This window comes from Tachyglossus aculeatus, chromosome X4 (genome assembly GCF_015852505.1).
Source record: "Tachyglossus aculeatus isolate mTacAcu1 chromosome X4, mTacAcu1.pri, whole genome shotgun sequence".
Taxonomy (NCBI): domain Eukaryota; kingdom Metazoa; phylum Chordata; class Mammalia; order Monotremata; family Tachyglossidae; genus Tachyglossus; species Tachyglossus aculeatus.
This window is the reverse complement of record NC_052098.1, coordinates 49,643,144-49,662,060: the sequence shown is the minus strand read 5'-3', so window position 1 is coordinate 49,662,060 and position 18,917 is coordinate 49,643,144. Positions and strand designations below refer to the sequence as shown.

The window sequence follows — 18,917 nt, the reverse complement described above, 5'->3', positions numbered from 1 at the left end:
CCTCTAGAAACCTGGTTCTAGAAGTGATATTAGGGATCCTACGCCAGAGAGTATCACTTCTAAAAATGGCAAATTGGTAGACTCTGTAAGTGAGCTTGTGATTAGTAGATATTTAGAAAAAATACAACTAGTTTGGGGAAAGAAAACATGGTTCTGTGAGGGTTAAAAAAACCATGTCTGCTGGACTCTTTAGAAGGGATCAATTAGCACAGAAGGAGGGGGGGAAAAATTGGTGGACAGAACACATTTTAGATTTTCAAAAGGCTTCTGATTAGGTTTCCCATCCAGGCCACCTAAAAGAACTAAGTTATCTTAGGACAGAAGGGAAAGTTCTGTAACAGTAAACGATAAGAAACCAAGAACGGGTATGAGTAGTCCTTTTTCGGCCAGAATTCTGCCCTTTCCTGCTTAGAAACATTATTTTTCCAACTCCCAAGTCCATGACCCCTCACCGACTATTCCCCTTCAACTCCTTCCTGTACCCTCAGTGCCCCAACCTCAACTCCTTTTTGTCCTGATGATCTTACCAAACTACTTTGTCTTCAAAATCAAAATCTTCAGGCGGGAGCTCCTCAAAACCTCCCCAATTCCTTCCCCAACTCCTGCTCACTCCTACGTCCAGTCTCTCATCCTCCCCAGCCGTGTCCCAAGAGAAGCTCTGACTATTCACAAAATTTACGCCTTCAACCTATGCCTCTGACCCCATCCCCTCTCAGTCTCAAAACACTCATAACCACTCTTCTTCCCACACTGTCACCTGCAACCTCTCACTCTGTCGGTTCCTCACTTTTGTCTTCAAGCATGCTCATGTTTTCCCCAAATAACCCAAACCCTCTCTGAACCCCACTGCCCATTCCAGCAACTGCCCCATCTCTGTCTGCCTTCGACACTGTGGACCACCCCCTTCTCCTCAACACGCTATCCAACCTTGGCTTCACAGACTCCGTCCTCTCCTGGTTCTCCTCATCTCTCCGGTCGTTCATTCTCAGTCTCTTTTGCAGGCTCCTCCTCCCCCTCCCATCCCCTTACTGTGGGGGTTCCCCAAGGTTCAGTTCTTGGTCCCCTTCTGTTCTCAACCTACACTCACTCCCTTGGTGACCTCATTCGCTCTCACGGCTTCAACTATCATCTCTACGCTGATGACACCCAGATCTACATCTCTGCCCCTGCTGTCTCCCCCTCCCTCCAGCCTCGCATCTCCTCCTGACTTCAGGACATCTCCATCTGGATGTCTGTCCGCCACCTAAAACTCAACATGTCCAAGACTGAACTCCTTGTCTTCCCTCCCAAACCCTGCCCTCTCCCTGACTTTCCCATCACTGTTGACGGCACTACCATCCTTCCCGTCTCACAAGCCCGCAACCTTGGTGTCATCCTCGACTCCGCTCTCTCATTCACCCCTCACGTCCAAGCTCCGCAACACTGCCAAGATCCGCCCTTTCCTCTCCATCCAAACCGCTACCCTGCTCGTTCAAGCTCTCATCCTATCCCGTCTGGACTACTGCATCAGCCTCCTCTCTGATCTCCCATCCTCGTGTCTCTCCCCACTTCAATCCATACTTCATGCCACTGCCCGGATTGTCTTTGTCCAGAAACGCTCTGGGCATGTTACTCCCCTCCTCAAAAATCTCCGGTGGCTACCAATCAACCTGCGCATCAGGCAGAAACTCCTCACCCTCGGCTTCAAGGCTCTCCATCACTTTGCCCCCTCTTACCTCATCTCCCTTCTCTTTTCTACATAGCCCAGCCCACACCCTCGGCTCCTCTGCCGCTAATCTCCTCACCGTGCCTCATTCTCGCTTGTCCCGCCGTCGACCCCCGGCCCATGTCATCCCCCTGGCCTGGAATGCCCTCCCTCCCCACATCCGCCAAGCTAGCTCCCTTCCTCCCTTCAAGGCCCTACTGAGAGCTCACCCCCTCCAGAAGGCCTTCCCAGACTGAGCCCCCTCCTTCCTCACCCCCTCCTCCCCCTCTCCATTCCCACCGTCCTACCTCCTTCCCTTCCCGACAGGACCTGTATATATGTATATATTTTGGACATATTTATTACTCTATTTATTTATTTTACTTGTACATATCTATTCTATTTATTTTATTTTGTTAATATGTTTGGTTTTGTTCTCTGTCTCCCCCTTCTAGACAGTGAGCACACTGTTGGGTAGGGACTGTCTCTATATGTTGCCAACTTGTACTTCCCAAGCGCTTATAGTACAGTGCTCTGCACACAGTAAGTGCTCAATAAATACGATTGATTGATCATATCTATTCTATTTATTTTATTTTGTTAGTATGTTTGGTTTTGTTCTCTGTCTCCCCCTTTTAGACTGTGAGCCCACTGTTGGGTAGGGACTGTCTCTATATGTTGCCAACTTGTACTTCCCAAGCACTTAGTACAGTGCTCTGCACACAGTAAGCGCTCAATAAATACGATTGATGATGATGATTGATTGATTGTCCAAACTCCTTGAATGGGTTGAATACGCCTGGCATCTCCACTCCGCCAACTCTCTTCTTGACCCTCTACAATCTGATTTCTGCCCTTTTCACTCCCCCCGAGACCGCTCGCTCCATCAGCTCTCTCATTCTTACCTGATCCCATTATACCCCAACTAGTACATCTCGATCCTCTCAAGCTAACCTTCTCAATGTGCCTCGTTCCCGTCTCTCCCGTGTCCGAACTCTTGCTCATTCCCTTCCCCTGGCCTGGAACTCATCTTGCCCCCCTGTCAATTTGTCAGAACACAGCTCCCTACCTCCCAAACCTTCCTCAAATCCCATCTCCTCTAGAAAGCATTCTCCCATGACTTATTTCTCTCTCCAGGACATGTCCTCCTAATTGCTCCATCAGCACTCTTGCATCATCTCCACACTTAGGCTTTATCATCCACCTGTAGCACTTTGGTACATACTGATTTACATACTCTACTTTTTAAGCACCTATTCAGCCCCAAACACATCTTTCCGCTCTCTTCTTCTCTACTTTGTAGGTCTTTCTCCTCCACTGGGCTGTCAACATTTTGAGGGCCGGGATCAAGTCCTCTAACTCTATTGCACTCTCCCAAGTACTTAGTACAGTGTTCTGCACACAATGAATACTACGGACTGATTTCGGTACTTTCCATAAAAAAATCCAGTAATCCACCTTTTCCAGCCCCTTCACGTTAGGGGTGAACGTCCCTCAGTCCCCAATGGTGAAGAGGCAAAAGGCCATTTGCCTGAGTTGTTTTTGCACTACTGGTGCTGGTTTGCACTGGAAAAGTCTCTCTCTCTCTCACCAACCCCAACCTCTGCTAGGAACAAGCATTGCAACCCCAGCAGCTTAAATGAACCTTTAAGCAGGGAGAGGAGAAAAATGAAGCATCTTCATACCTTTTGGGATTTCTCCGCAACCATGAGGACCAAATCAAAGTCGTACGTCCCCAGGGAATGATTGTAAAGCTCATTGACATCCACCAAAAAAAGTAAATATTTTAGTGCTTCCTCAGCACTGACAGCATCCGGGGCAGAATGAGTATTTTCTATAGCATTAATAAACAAAAAACAAAAAAGAAACAGCACATGTCAATGGCAACTGTTAACAGTGGGACTCCCAGCTTTGCACATTCACATCTCTGACAAGACCTTAGTTTCCAAATAGGGCTGCAAAGACCTAAAAGAGTGGTTTCTGGGCTCTCGGCTCTTTCATTCATTCAATGGTATTTATTGAGTGCTTACTGTGTGCAAAGCACTGTACTAAGCACTTGGGAGAGTACACTATAACAATAAACAGACACGTTCCTTGCCCGCAATGAGCTGAAACCCTTCGCCTCTTCCCACTTGTGCCCCGCTGAAACAGCTGCCCAATTTCCACCCCCATACTTCTAAGAAATTCTTGGGCACCTGTGAGCCTAACGGCACTAGACAATTCAGAAATATCATGCTCCACATCCTGTAGTGCAGCCATTTAATGTCACTTGCTTTGCTTATTGCTGGCTCTATGTTTCGGTTGCTGAAAATTAAATCTGGCTCCCTAATGGTGATGTACTTTGTTAATACTTCACCTCGAAGCTCATGGACCTTCTGCAGTGCGATTTCCAATTCTGGTGTTGTCTTCTTCACGTGGGAGGTCAATATTGATAAGCAGTACCTGGGATAGAGAGGAAGAATAAGAAGTGTTTTGCTACTTGGGGTCACTGAATCTTCATTTGATTTTGTTTTTAACCTGTAAGGCAAAGTGGGGTAAAAAAAAAAAGGAGGTTCAAGTCTCCTCCAGGAGAGATGCTATAATTGTCGCTTATTCAGGAATGGCTGAATTTCTCCTTTTGTCTTTATTTCCAAAGGAATCACGTACCTAGAGTGAGACCAGAATTGGACTCATAAGTATGAGGATCAATTGCAACTCAGTTTCACCGGACCAGAAGACTTCCGGGACAAAATCAGATTTCAAGGTAGCTGAGAGAAATGCCACCAAGATCGGAGGAAGGGGAGAAAATAAATCAAGTGGGATCACTCTATTTTTGAGAGCCTAGCCTGAATTTTCCAAACATTCAAATATAATTTTCTAAAGGTCTAAGCAAGGAGAGACAACTAGGCAACTACGGGTAAACCACACCAACTTTACATCTCAAAAACAAACACTTTTATATAGCCAGAAATCAAATGACATCCTGTATAGGTTGCCAAGGACAGGGGCCTAATTCTATCTGATGTGGCCGACACGATGACCGTATTTGCTGAAGCCTACCTTAAATGACATTTAATTTACTCTTCTGTTCTAAAATTGAATTAACATATAGTCCACCATTATCTATTTTTAATACTTGGAAGACTGGTGCTTTGACTAGGCCAATGATACAGGCACCAGTCTTCTCTCCGCTGCCTATTTAATTGCCAAAGACTTTCCTCTTGGTAAGGTCCCCTTCTGCTTTTATTCAAGGAAAAGGACAGTCAGACCAAGTAAGTTCTAAGATGAGCACGCGCATGGAGCACAACTCACCCCCACCAAAAATCAGTAAAACCACTTCAAATGCCACACCATTTTTATTTTACATTCCACATACTTGTGAGGATTTATGTTCTCCATGGCTGTTCTCATGGCATCACAAACAAGGTCCACCTTTCTACCATCGGGACCCCTGGATAGCTGGACATTACTGGTAACCGGAGGAGGGTACAGAGTCTTTGTGATGTCTTCTTCCCTAAGACAGACAAGTACAAAAACACCCAAAACTGTACTCAACTGAGTTCCCATAATATGAACCCAGCTAGCTACTAATGTGCTCTCGAATGTGCTAAAGTAAAATTAAGCCCTGGAAAAGCTTTCTAGGACATCCTGTGCAGTGATGAAATTATTCATCAATGGCAATAAGCCAAGCCGTACATCTGTAATTGCACTCCACTTTCACACCTGGCAGTTCTCTTCTTCCCAGTGAAAGATTAGTTATACAAATGAATTTCCAAAGCTTACAATTTAAGATAATTACTGCATCAGCTTGTATTAAAAACAGCCCCACCGGAATCAGATCCAAAAGTTACCATCTTGTTTTCCTATCAAAAATGTGATTTTGTATAGAATTCGCTAAAATGAGAAGAAGTCATAATTTAGGATGGCTTGGATTTTGACGCTGCTCACTTAAAGACTGAGGCCACATTTGTAAAGAGCTAGTGAGAAAAAATGCAACTGAGAAAAAGGGTGACTCTACAAATTCTAAAAAAATGAGTCTACTCAGTAGAATGCCCACTATTACATAGACTAGATAACAAATAACTGTCTCATTAACTCAAAACCAGTAATAGATAACTACAAGTTATCTGAAATGGACCTTTCTAGGATTATTTCTTCAGCACTTATTTTTCCAGATCTTTCTGCTCAAAGGCTAGGACTGTATTTTTACTTAAAATATGCTACTTACTTCAATTCTGTGAAAAACAAATTGATGTGGTTTACGGAATCAATCTGCTTTACAAAGGTTTCCACATTTTCAAGAAACACCTAACAAAAATACAAAACAAAACACTTTCAAATGATCAAACATACAAAAAAAAACAAAAAAGAGCAACTCACCCTAGAATTACAGCTAAAACCACAGGCTTTCACATGAAAGGCTCTTTGGAAAATCACAAAAAGTAATGTTACAATTTCAGGGAAACTCAGTTTAGAAACTGCCCATTTTTAGTGGCCACGGCAGACATTTTGCATATTATTATTCTTAATTGTGTCTTTTTCACAAATTGGATTAACATTTATAGGAAGAAGGGAAGCTGTTAATTCTATTTTGCTTTCACGACATGGGCAGAATGACACTTACCTTTGGGTTATGGTCATGAATCAGATTGAGATTAATTCTCAGCTTCCTCATACATTCAAATGCCTCTTTAAACATAAGCCTGAAGGAAGAAATAGAATGGATGGAAAATTCATTTCACTGAAATTTATTAGGTTAAAAAAATATTCTCAATAGGCAAATCCAGTTTCCAAATCACTACAATAAAGAGTGAAAACCCAAATACTCTTTTTTTTTTCCACTGTGGAAATAGCTTAAGACCCTATGATGAACCAAGCACCACAGACTATAAGATCTTTGTGGACACGGATCATGTCTATCAACTCCAGTGTACTGCACCTTCCCAAGTGTTTAATATAGTGCTCTGCACACAATAAATGCTCAATAAATACCACTGACTGATTCGTTCATTCCATGGCAAGTATTTTAACGACACACTTTGGATAGGATATGAAGGCAGAATTAAGGAATATTCTTCTAATAAGATGTGTCTGAAAACAATTCAATATTTTTCTTCCAAAATAGTGCAATGTGATTCTCTTTAACATTAAGATTCTTTGGAATTGCAAACCCCATATTTATAGAATTGACTGTGCAGGTGCGTGTGGGTTCGAATGTATGTTACTGATACAAATCACTTTCAAATGATCAAATATCAATCAATGTCATTTACTGAGAGCTGTATGCACAGCAGTGTACCAAGCGTTAGGAGAGTACAAGACAACAGAGTGGGTAGACACGTTCCCTGCCCACAACGAGCTTACAGTCTAAATATTCATGAGATTTAAAAAAGAGCGAATCACCCTACGTATCTCCACAGGGCGATACGCAGGTATAAATCATACCCATAATTTACACATAAGTAGTTGGACTAGGGTAACAAGGGGTTAGTCAGTGAAGTTCCTTTCAGGTTAAATTCCCTAATTCTAATGATCCTAGTCAGAACTGACACACTGAAAACCTCCACCGATGTAAAAACAAAACACAGCACTCACCGGTCTAGCCACTTCCGAATCTGAGCTAAAACAAGGGCTCGATGATGAACGACTTCTAAGTTTCCCCTTGGCATCTTTAAACAAACAAAAAAATTGAAAATGATTTCTCTTCTTAAAAAACAAACCAAAAAAAACCTGTCAGAAAACAGTATAGCTCCCCAGCCACCCGAAAGAGCCATTAGGAGAGCAAGATTAGTACCTGTGAAGAAGCGGCATAACCTAGTGGAAAGAAGCACAAGCCGGGGAGTCACAAGACCTGCGTTCTAATTCCGGCTCTGCCACTTGTCGGCTCTATGACCGTGGGCAAGCCACTTCACGTCTCTGAGCCTCAGTTTCCTCATCTGTAAAATGAGGATTTGATACCTGTTCTCCCTCCCCCTTAGAAGACCGTGAGCTCCCTGTGGGATAGGAACTGTGTCCGACCTGATGATCTTGTAGCTACGCCAGCACTTAGAACAGTGCTTGGCCAAACCCAATTGTTAATAATAACCATTATTATTGTTATTACTAGGCGCCCACTTCATAGCAATCATAGCCCCTTTGGGCTTGGTACTGTAGGGGAAATGCTACTGGGTTCGCCCCCATGGCTTTCTGGGCCAGCTCAACCCTCCCTTGCAGCTGGAAATGGGCCAGAGCTGCAGTCAAATGGTGGCTCTACTCTTTTCCCAGTGCTCTGCCTGCAGTAAGCCACCCAAGAAATACGACTGATTTTCCTTTTGCCAGCCTGGAAATCTGTGAGGGGGTGAGCCACTTGCTTTGCTGCTGGGGGTTAGCTGTCTCCCTTGGAGGCCCACTGCCAGCAACGAGCAGCGATGGCACTGAAAGGAGGCTGGCTGAACCGGAGCTGCTGTGAGTTGGAGGCAAACTGGGAAGAGGAACAAGGGCACAGCCCAGACCTGGGCAAACTAAGCAGAGGGGGTGGCAACTGTTGCTTTACCGGTCCTCGTTTGGGCTGGATGTGCAGAATTACCTCCGTCCCCTCATCTGGGTCCCATGTTTCCATCCCCCTCCATCTCCCATCTGGGAGGCTCAGGGATGATGATGATAATAATAATGATAATACTTGTGGTATTTGTTAAGCACTCACTATGTGCCAGGCGCTGTACTATGTACTAAATGCTGGAGTAGATACACGGTAATTGGGTTGGACACAATCCTCGTCCCACAGAGGGCTCACAGTCTTAACCCCCATTTTCCAGATGAGGTAACTGAGGCCCGGAGAAGTAAAGTGACTTGCTCACGGTCACACAGCAGACAGGTGGCGGAACCGGGATTAGAAATCAGGTCACTCTGGACTCCCAGGCCCGGGCTCATGCTACTTCCCGGAAGAGACCTCATGGCTGTGACGCTGGGCCAATTCCCCATCAACCTTCCCTGACTAGGCCCTCATTTCCTCTTCTCCCTCTCCCGTCCGCGTTGCCCTCGGACTTGGATTTGCACCCCTCATTCACTCCTCCCTCAGCCCCACAGCACTTAGGTTCGTATCCGGAATAGATTTATCTCTATTAATGCCTGTCTCCCCCGCTAGACTGTAAGCTTGTTATGGGCGGGAAACTTGGCTGTAAGCTCTATTAGACTGTACTCTCCCAAGCACTTAGTGCAATGCCCTGCACACGGTAAGCACTCAGCAGCTCTTGGCGGATCATAGAGGGCAGGGGGGGACCCCAACTAACAGGAATCTGGAGCATGGAAGCGCAAAGTGGCCAAGTGAAAGACGGTAATAATGATGATTGTTACTGGAACTAGCAACTAACATGCATCAAGAAAGCAGGCGCTGTTTTCCTAGGAGGTATATCACCTAGACCTGCCCCGTCTCCCATCAGTCACAAGTAGCGAAATGACCAGAACTATACACTGACCTGTAATATGAGTTTTGTATCTTGGGGTACAACGGTGACTATGCGAGAGCCCCTTTCCACTTTCCTTAGGGTTTCCTCATTTGTGGCGTTAGTGTTGCTCAAACCTGCTTGGAAGACTAAGGACACCGCAATGGTCAGGACAACTTAAAAAACTCCATTCGCTTTCAGCCCATCTACCCCTCTCTAGCTAGGTCACCTCTTTCCACCCACACGCCCGACATAAATAAAACACAGCAAGCAACGTGAGTACCCATGAAAGCGCAGATAAGCCTCCCCTGTCAACTGAGCTCTCCAGCTTATCCCGGCTCTCTTTTTCAGGGCAGGGGAGGTTTTGGGGTAGCAGGTGTTTTGGATTTGTGATTGGGGCAAGGGCTCCCTAGGTGAATGAGAAAGCACACTAGCCGGGCATTCTGGCATCCGGCCAGTGGGAAGTGGCACTTCATAGGCTCGTTCAGATAACAAATAGATGGTGATCGGGGCAAGTGGGGTCATGGAAAAGACCTTCGAGTACATTAGGATGCAGGAAGAGAGGGGATTAGCTGTTCTCCATCTCCGCTGGGGACACGAGAGGACCTGGGCTTAAGTTGTAGACTGTGGCATTTGAGGTCAATACAGGAACACCTTTCCTGGCACTGAGGGTTGTTAAACATCAGAAGAAGGTTATATTCACCCACTTCCCCCTTTTGTAACCTAGGTTAACCTCGCTCTCCCGCTCTAGACTGGAAGCTCCTTGTGGGCTGGGACCCTGTCTACCAACTCAAACTGTATTCTCCCAAGCGCTTAGTACAGGGCTCTGCACACAGTAAGCACTCGACTGACTAAAGAAGGCTGTGCAATCTCCACCTCTGGAGGGATTTAAAAAAACAGCCTGGCATAAACATGGGCCTGCCCAAAGGCGGAATGACCAACTAAAGGATCCTCTCAAAATCTTTTCCCATCTTGGGATTTTCTAATGAAAAGCTAAAGTAGAGGGAGAATTCTAAAGTCAGCAAGGCTCTGCTACTGAGTGCACAGACATGAAAAATGAATATATATATATATACACACACACAAAACACTTTTATATATATATAAAATGAATAAATGATATATACCTTTAAATGAAGTATCTTTCAATGACAGGCACTGGCAGGTGTGGGAATGGGTTGTCAGCAGTAAAAACTCATCATATATTGCAAATGATGTAATATTCGATGCAACCTATAACATAACAGGGAAAGTAAAGGGAGAAAGTTACCTCTCCCTGCACATACTTGTAAAGCTGTAAAGAGTGGAACTAGTCCCCCAATAAATCTAGATACCTCAATATCGTTAATGAAAAAACGGCACTTGTCCGACAGACCTAGGATGCACTCCTACAAGGGGAGATGAAAACAACCATTATTAAATCCATTAGTGATGGTTCAGACCTGTTCAAAAATGAAAAAAAATCCTAAATAAACCCCAAATGCATAAAAATAATGCAGCTATTTTTCCTGAGGATTTATGGAGACCTTACTCAGAAGAGGGAGCGTGGTTTATTTGCCAAGTTTACCTTCGTAGAACGGGGCCTAACTTATACTGAAAAAATAGCAACACAAGCTGTAACTAGAGAGTCAGAATCACATGTGCTCTGGTCACATGAAACAAAATAACTCATGGTTTGCTTAGTTCACCAAATAAACTAGATCACCAACTAGAAACGCAGTGTGGCCCAATGGATAGAGCACGGGCCTGGGAGTCAGAAGGACCTGGGTTCTAATCCCAGCTCTGCCACTTGTCTCCTGTGTGACCTTGGGCAAGTCACATCACTTTTCTGGGCCTCAGTTACCTCATCTGTTAAAAAAAAAAATGGGGATTAAGACTGTGAGCTCCATGTTGGACAGGGACTGTGTCCAACCCAATTAACTTGTATGTACCCCAGTGCTTAGTACAGTGCCTAGCACACGGTAAACACTTAATACCATAAAAATAATAAACTAAAATATCACTTTAGAGGTTCTCTGCCTTTGCCTCATCTGTTGTGGTTTTGCTAGTGTGATGCCTTAACTCAATCCTTCTCTGCTGTGGCCTTTGTTAATTACACACAGGATTACTCACTTATAAACAGTGATTAACAATAACATTAACAGCCAATGCAGGCATTTGTTGAGCTCTGACTCTTTCTTTCCACATTTAATTTGTGTGCAATAATCCACAATTCACAGACACAGTATTTGAGCCCACTACTTTGTATCCATTTCTACAGCACCAGGAAATCAATGCTTGAGTGCTCAATTCAGCTTACCCTGGAGTTTTTGCATAAACCGCCAAAGCTGCAAGAAGCAGAACATGGGAATGGGGGAGGAATTTAACCAATGACCTTGCTTAGATTCTATCTCTAGGAATTGTAGGGACATATAAACCTGAGAAATTGCTGGGTATTTGGTTTCCTACTCAGAACTTGCATTCTAATAATAATAACAATAATGGTATTTGTTAAGCACTTACTGTGTGCCAGGCACTGTTCTAAGCACTGGGGTAGATACAAGGTAGTCGGGTTGGACACAATCCCTGTGTCCCACATACGGCTCCCAGTTGTAATCCCCATTTTAGGAGGGAACTGAGGCCCAGAGAAGTTATATGACTTGCCCAAGGTCACACAGCAAATGGCAGAGACGGGATTAGAACCAAATGCCCTTCTGACTCCCAGGCTCATGCTCTATCCACTAGACCATGCTGCTTCCCAAACTGCTCACTAATTTCTGTCACCTGTGATGTGGAAGACTCCATTTTGAAGGCACCTTTATTTCTGTTATGAATTTGGGTTCCTGCTTTGTTCCCAGGAGGCCATAAGTGCCTCTAGGGTGGGGCCCGTACCCTGTCTGTCACCAATTAAAAGCTACATACAGAGTGGAGCTCGATATAGACCGCTGACTGATGAACTGACAGACAACGCTCATTCCTTTGGCACTGCAACTCCCTTCCCACTACACACTTACTTCTCCACCTATCATGGCCACCGCGGTCTGGATGCAGGGATAGGGAAACTGGACAGCAAAGCCGCTGCGGTTCTTCCACGGCTCGAAAGCTGGGATTGGAGACTCTACAGATTTAATAAAAAGGATGAATCATTCATTCATTCAATCGCATTTATTGAGCGCTTACTGTGTGCAGAGCACTGTACTAAGTGCTTGGAAAGTACACTTCAGCAACAGAGAGAGACAATTCCTGCCCCAGTGCCTTTCAAAACATGGACTAATACCAGGTTAAGTGTGGGGGGGAGGGGGTGTAAATCCATCACGGTATGGCACCTTTCTGTACAGTATACAGCTTTGCTGTACCCCATCAAAAGATGAAAGAGAAGCCATGACCGTTCTGAACAACTGAGAGAGATAAAGGCCGCAAAGTGCAACTTGGAGATTTGGGATTACTTCGGCTCCACTCTTCTGTAGTTTGGAGATCATTTTAAAAGCGACAGCCTTTTGGTGCAGACTGACAGCTTTCACAAAAGCTAAACTGTTTACCTCGGAGAGTTGGCTAACTCGCCTCTAACCCCACCCGTGGCAACTCACCCCAGAGGTACTTGAGAATCTGTCCATCGGCTAATTGTAGGGCTACTGCCTTGGTTTTCTGATGGTAGCACAGACTGATTATGACCCCTTCGACGATAACAGATGAACTGACAAAAACGTGGGCAAGAACAGACAAGATTAGGCACCTCGAAATGGACTTATCATGCATTCTGTCATTCCTGCCATTGCCGCGAAGAAGGGCACCAATACCTGATATTCACACGTCCTTCTTCGTCCCTGTCCCCTGGCTCAGAAGGGGCCAGAGTCAGGTGGTGAATCAGGGACTGTAAGGGGTTCTGCCCGTGACTGATGGCCAAGAAAGTGCAGTCTTGGATCCAGGTGAGAAGACACAGATTCAAGGGGTTCACCTCCTTGTCTTCTCGGCTCTCAAACTCAATTCTGTTTCAAATGTTCAGGAAAATCGACACAGGGATAGAGGTTTTAAAAGGACTTCTTAAAATAATAGCCTGGCCTCAGTTATTAACATATAAAACGGGTGGTCTGGAAATAGATTTGGAAGACGATTAAATTCAAGCAGAATTTGAGCAAAAGCCTCATTCAACTGTTTCCCCCTGTAGTAGTAGTCATAGTATTTATTCAGCGCTGTGTGCAGCAGAGCACTGTGCTAAGCGCTGGGAAAGGATATAATGATAGAAATTAGACACCATCTCTTGCAGCACAATGGCAGTGCAGGTGTTGGTAGAATCATTTGACAAACCTCTCACTCAGCTAGTCACTAGCCATGTAGAAAGGCACTCTCCAAATGTTTAAAAGCCTTGAGAGGAGGTGAATTGAGAGGGTGAGTGAGAATGAGACGTGGGGTAGCCTGCTATTCCACTACTTGCAGATGCCAAGAAACTACATCACTACCACCATCACCGTATCTCTCCCTCACACTTAAAAGACCAGAAAAGAAGAGGCCTGCATGCTGCATCCAAGCCAGTGACTGACGATTGCTAGAATGGGCTCTAACATTCCACTCAGAGTCAAAAAGAATTCACTCTCTCTTGCAGTCTTCCCAGGTTCAGTTAGCAACAATACAAAGAGCAGTTCTGAAGGCCGCTTCTGGAGCAAGCATCATTTGGGCTCATGGGGCGACCTAGAATTTTTATTTTTCTCCTCATTTTTCAGATTAGTTGGTTGTTTATGTCCTTCTGTCTTAAGTTTGGAAGAGAAAATCAGAGTGAAAATTCAATCCTAACATTATCGGTCCATGAGGATTCATCAACATAGCCCAGGCATGAGGTCAGATAACATGAATGCAACATCACCTCTTGATCCCCAAATGGAAAGGGAATCTTTCTTCCCAAAAGGCCCGAGGACCAAAAAAGAAAAAAGAGGACCTACTTGTATCTTTTTTCCAGGCGAGGTGTTGGAATGGAAACCTTAAATTCATTTCCACCCACGGCTCCTATTTTCACTGTAGGATCCACAGCTGAGCCGTCCCCTAGAAAAGGCAACTTTTTAATTGCTGGATCTGGAGCACAGAGCACCCTCAACAAGCCAAAAAATCGCCTCCATTCCCCCTGAATGACATTGTTAACGTGGTGAGTGACGAGAGCACTGATGGCCATGAGGTAGAGTTCTGCGTGGACTGCATCTGGCCCACAGGTGCTGTGGGCCTGCAGGGCTTGGTCAGAACAGTACCAAGCCAGATACCATCAGCTTTGAGCCGAGACAGGCGAGTCCCCTAGTCAATCAATCAATCAACAGTATTTGGTGAGCACTTTCTGTGTGCAAAGCACTGTCCTAAGCGCTTGGGAGAGTATGATGCAACGGAATTGGGAGATAAGTTCCCTGACCCAAACAAGCTTACAGTCTAGAGGGGGCGACAGATATGAATAAGTAATATATAATTAAAGATGTGCTTAAGAGGCGGGGGGTCGGGGCTAATATCAAATGTCCAAAGGTCACAGATCCAAGAGCATAGACGACAGAGAAGGGAGAGTGAGCTGAGAAGAAGAGGAGTTAAATCAGGGAAGGCCTCTTTGGAGGAGATGTGACCTTAATAATGCTTTGAAGTTGGAGAATGTTGGTCTGGCGAATATGGAGAGTGGGAGGGGGTTACAGAATAGGGGGAGGATGTGGGAAAGGGGTTGGTGGTGAGATAGACGAGATCGGAACATGGTGAGTAAACTGGTGCTAGAGGAGCTGAGTGTGCGGGCTAAGCTGTAGTAGATACATGAAGTGAGGTAGGATGGGGCAAGTTGATTGAGTGCTTTAAAGCCAGTGGTAAAGAGTTTCCATTTGATACGGAGGTGGATGGGCAGTCACTGGAGATTCTTGAGGAGTGGGGAGACAGGAACTGAATGTTTCTGTTGATAGTGACTTGTGCAGTGAAGTATGGATTGGAGTGGGGAGAGACAGGAGGCCAGGAGGTCAGTGAGGAGGCAGATGCAGTAGTTGAGGCGGGACAGGATAAGTGCCTGGGTCAGCACGGTAGCAGTTAGGATGGAGAGGAAAGGGCAGATTTTAAGTAACGTTGAGAAGGTAGAATCGACAGCATTTGGTGACAGACTGAATATGTTGGCAGAACGAGAGAGATGAGTCGAGGACAACGCCAAAGTTATGAGCTTGTGAGGCAGGGAGGATAGTGGTGTTGGCTACAGTGATGGGAAAGACACGGAGAGGACAAGGTTGGGGTAGGAAAATAAGGAGTTCAGTTTTGGACGTGTAATTTGAGGTGACAGCGGGACATCCAAGTAGATATGTCTGGAAGGTAGGTGGGAATGCACGATTGCAGGGAAGGAGAGAGGTCAGGGCTGGAGATGGAGATTTGGGGATCATCTGCATAGAGGTGGTAACTGAAGTCAGGGGAGTGAGTGAGTGAGTTCTCCAAGGGAGTGGGTGTAGAAGGAGAATAGAAGGGGACCTAGAACTGAGCCTTACTGTCAGAAGGTGGGAGGCAGAGGAGGAGCCAGCTAGACTGAGAAGGAATGGTCAGTGAGATCTGGGGGGGGGGGGGGGGGGGGGGAACGGGACATATATGAACATAAGTAATTATAACATAGAAATTATAATGCAAATTCTAAATTATAATACGAATATACTCTAATTAATCAGAGATCTTCCGCCTTTCCCTCCCGTCACCAACGTTTCAGTAGTTTTTGGCTCATTGTTTGGGACTTCATCATGTGTGCTACTGGGCTGCTGATACAACTCCAGCATCCCCAGGGACAAGTGTCCAGACCTGAATACCTGATCAATCAATAGTATTTGAGTGCCTACTGAGTGCAGAGCACTGTACAAAGTGTCTGGAAGATTCTAAAAGAATTGTTCATGCCCAAGCAACACCTGAAGGGAGCCCTGCGGCCGCTATACACTAGAATCAACACTCAGATAATGCTCAAATTTTAGCATTTATGGACAGCCCATAATAGTAGCAGCAGCAGCAGCATTTATTGACTATTCACTTAGTGCAATGCAGAAGACTGGGCGCTTGGGAAGTACAGAAGAATGAAATGATACTTTCCCTGCCCACAGGGAGCTTATACCCTTACTTGGGGTAGGGGGAAAAGAAGGGGAGGAGACAGTCTCTCTTGTAATTGAGAAGCAGCATGGCTTAGTGGCTACAGTACGGGCCTGAGAGTTAGAAAGACCTGGGTTCTAATCCCGGCTCTACCACATCTACTGTATGACCTTGGGCAAATCACTTCACTTCTCTGGGCCTCAGTTACCTCATCTGTAAAATGGGGATTAAGAGCGTGAGCCCCATGTGGGACAGGGACTGTGTCCAACCTGATTATCTATCTACCCCAGCGCTGAGAACAGTGCTTGGCACATAGTAAGCACTTAACAAGTACCATTATTCATTAATCACTTAGACTCTAACTACAGTAACGTGGCTTTGCGTTGGATTACGAACAGGACATGGAAATGATCAGCGGGAGTCATGGTAATTCTTGCTTCTCTAGGTCCCAAGTGGGGTCAAATTTGATGAGGGAAAAGGGGGAAATTGCATAAGATTGAAGCAAGCCCAAAATGCAGCCTTATGTTTCAAAGAAACCCACCTGATCTATAAACAGAAATCCTGTTGTTAGCATCAAGAACAGCAAGGTCACTGTTCTTGTTGGGATTTGTGTAGAACACAACTTGGTTCACTGCCTGTGGAAGCTGGAGTTGGTAGGTGCAGAGAGGAGGAGGCACCACAGCATGTTGAAATGCTGTCACCAATACTTTGTCTTCACATAGAAAACAAAACAAAACACAAAATCCAAGTCAATCACAGGGATGTTGAATTAAAAAACACAACAAAGTTCACATTTCAAGGCCAATCTGTTTCCAAGCCTTTAGTCCCAGGGGCCTTAAGGACTAGTAGATTAGATAGATGTGGAGAAGTCTGGGCTTTTGCTAAGCGCAAATTAAAACGTAGAATCGTGGTGAAGTTATAGGTCATCAATCAATCAATCAATCATATTTCTTGGGCACTGTACTAAGTGCTTGGGAGAATATAACAATATAACAGTTGGTAGACACATTCCCTGCCTAAAGTGAGCTTACAGTCTAAAGGATGCCTTAAACAGACACACACATCTTTGAGAGTCCTGCTCTGGTGGGGCCCCGAGATACAGGTCTGGAGGCCTTTGGACCTGGGTTGAGTCATTAAAAAGCCAAACCTGTTGGAGTTTGGACTGTCCTCGTTTCTTCTCTGATCAGACGCTTCGGGATGAGGTCAGTCAATTGTATTTATTGAGCACTCACAGAGTGCAGAGCACCGTACTGAGCGCTTGGGAGAGTACAGTACAACAGTGAACAGGCACATTCCCTGCCCACCAAGAGCTTACAGTCTAGAGAGGGAGACAGACATTAACAGGAACAAGCACATTGGACTTGGACATTAACTACATGACTATTACCATCTCAAAAGAGATCGTATCTTCAAGACCAACAAGCAAACCCTTAATGGGGGGCGGGGGGGGAAGCGTTCCTTAGAATTTAAAAAAAAAAAAAAACAAATAAACCACTTACCTCCATCAATGACAGCCACACTAGCCAAGTCAGAGGCATTTTCGCCCTTGCTTCCATCAGTAGTCCAGTGCCAGTCATAGCAGAGGTAATGCCACCCCTGACAGAGAATGTGCAGTCTATACGGGGTCACCGGATCCCAGGTCGCAAACACGATCCGGTTCTTTTCACAGCTTCCAAAGTGCAGGCTTTGCTTGAGATACCAATGATAATTTCCGACCGTCCACAACTGAACTATTTGAGAAATGGAGACATCATTATAGGATACAGAGTAGAGCTGTCCTTGGGGTCAAAGACGCTGCAGATGTGAGAAGTCCCAAGAGAGTAACTTCTGCACACTGGGCCGATGAAAGTACAGTTGGGCATCGTTTCAGATTCCTCGCCGTTACTAAGACAATCAAAGATACTGGTGCCTCTCCTGTAGCAAGAGATTGGACCGGAGTTGCCCAAGTTTTCCGGGACTTTGGCTTAGGGTCAGAAGACGGGAAAAGGTATCTCCCTACTACCGGCAGGACACACAAGTCAGAAAGAAGCAGTGTGGCCTAGTGGATAAAGTGCGGGCCTGGAAGTCAGAAGGACCTGGGTTCTAATCCTGGCTCCGCCACTTGTCCGCTGTGTGATCCTGGACAAGCCACTTCGCTTCTCTGGGTCTCAGTTACCTTGTCTGTAAAGTGGGGATTAAGACTGTGAGCCCCATGTGGGACAAGAACTGTGTCCAACTTGATTAGCTTGCATCTACCCCAGTGCTTAGTACGGTGCCTGGAACACAATAAGCGCTCAATAAATACCTTCGACTGATTCATCACCATCTTCGAGAAGGAAGGTGAGAGATCAGATTATAGCCATTATTGAGGCATCTTATTACTCCTCATCAGGGACAAGATGTTACTCAAAGTACTCCTGGATCAACTAACAGAGCATATCACTGACTGAACCTTCCTGCATATCAAAACATAGCTTCAGATCAGAGCTCGGAACGGCCGACAAAAATCTCTGCGGCCCACCAGGCACAGGAAAAGTGGAGGGGGCAGCATCGAGACCTCTCTCTGGTTTTCACAGACCTTACCAAAGCACAAAACACCACCGTTATAGTGTAGGAAATTTCGCTGTCCTGAAAAGTTCTTTGGAGACTACTTCGGGGTGGCATAGCTGGCTAAGTCAGAGCCAAGAGTTCTCTTGTCCACTCCATTCTCCCCAGTGGGGAATTAACAATGGGCAGGGACTGTGTTTGTTATACTGTGCTCTCCCAAGCACTTAATACAGTGCCCTGCACACAGTAAGTGCTCAATAAATACCGGAAGA

At 45.3% G+C, this 18,917-nt stretch overlaps 1 protein-coding gene across 1 annotated transcript in view; it reads right to left on the bottom strand.

Moving 5' to 3' along the window:
• The window catches only part of ELP1 (elongator acetyltransferase complex subunit 1), a 55,966-nt gene that overhangs the window by 17,249 nt on the left and 19,800 nt on the right, over window positions 1-18,917 (bottom strand). Inside the window, exons 11-25 of the mRNA XM_038769598.1 lie at window positions 17,619-17,849; window positions 16,661-16,831; window positions 13,998-14,097; window positions 12,861-13,049; window positions 12,651-12,757; window positions 12,078-12,181; window positions 10,419-10,472; window positions 10,212-10,317; window positions 9,118-9,233; window positions 7,259-7,332; window positions 6,288-6,366; window positions 5,892-5,971; window positions 5,040-5,177; window positions 4,041-4,126; window positions 3,370-3,518 (exon numbers count right to left, since the gene is read on the bottom strand). Coding sequence (XP_038625526.1) covers window positions 3,370-3,518; window positions 4,041-4,126; window positions 5,040-5,177; window positions 5,892-5,971; window positions 6,288-6,366; window positions 7,259-7,332; window positions 9,118-9,233; window positions 10,212-10,317; window positions 10,419-10,472; window positions 12,078-12,181; window positions 12,651-12,757; window positions 12,861-13,049; window positions 13,998-14,097; window positions 16,661-16,831; window positions 17,619-17,849 — 1,784 coding nt within the window. The remainder of the gene's footprint in view (window positions 1-3,369; window positions 3,519-4,040; window positions 4,127-5,039; window positions 5,178-5,891; window positions 5,972-6,287; window positions 6,367-7,258; window positions 7,333-9,117; window positions 9,234-10,211; window positions 10,318-10,418; window positions 10,473-12,077; window positions 12,182-12,650; window positions 12,758-12,860; window positions 13,050-13,997; window positions 14,098-16,660; window positions 16,832-17,618; window positions 17,850-18,917) is intronic.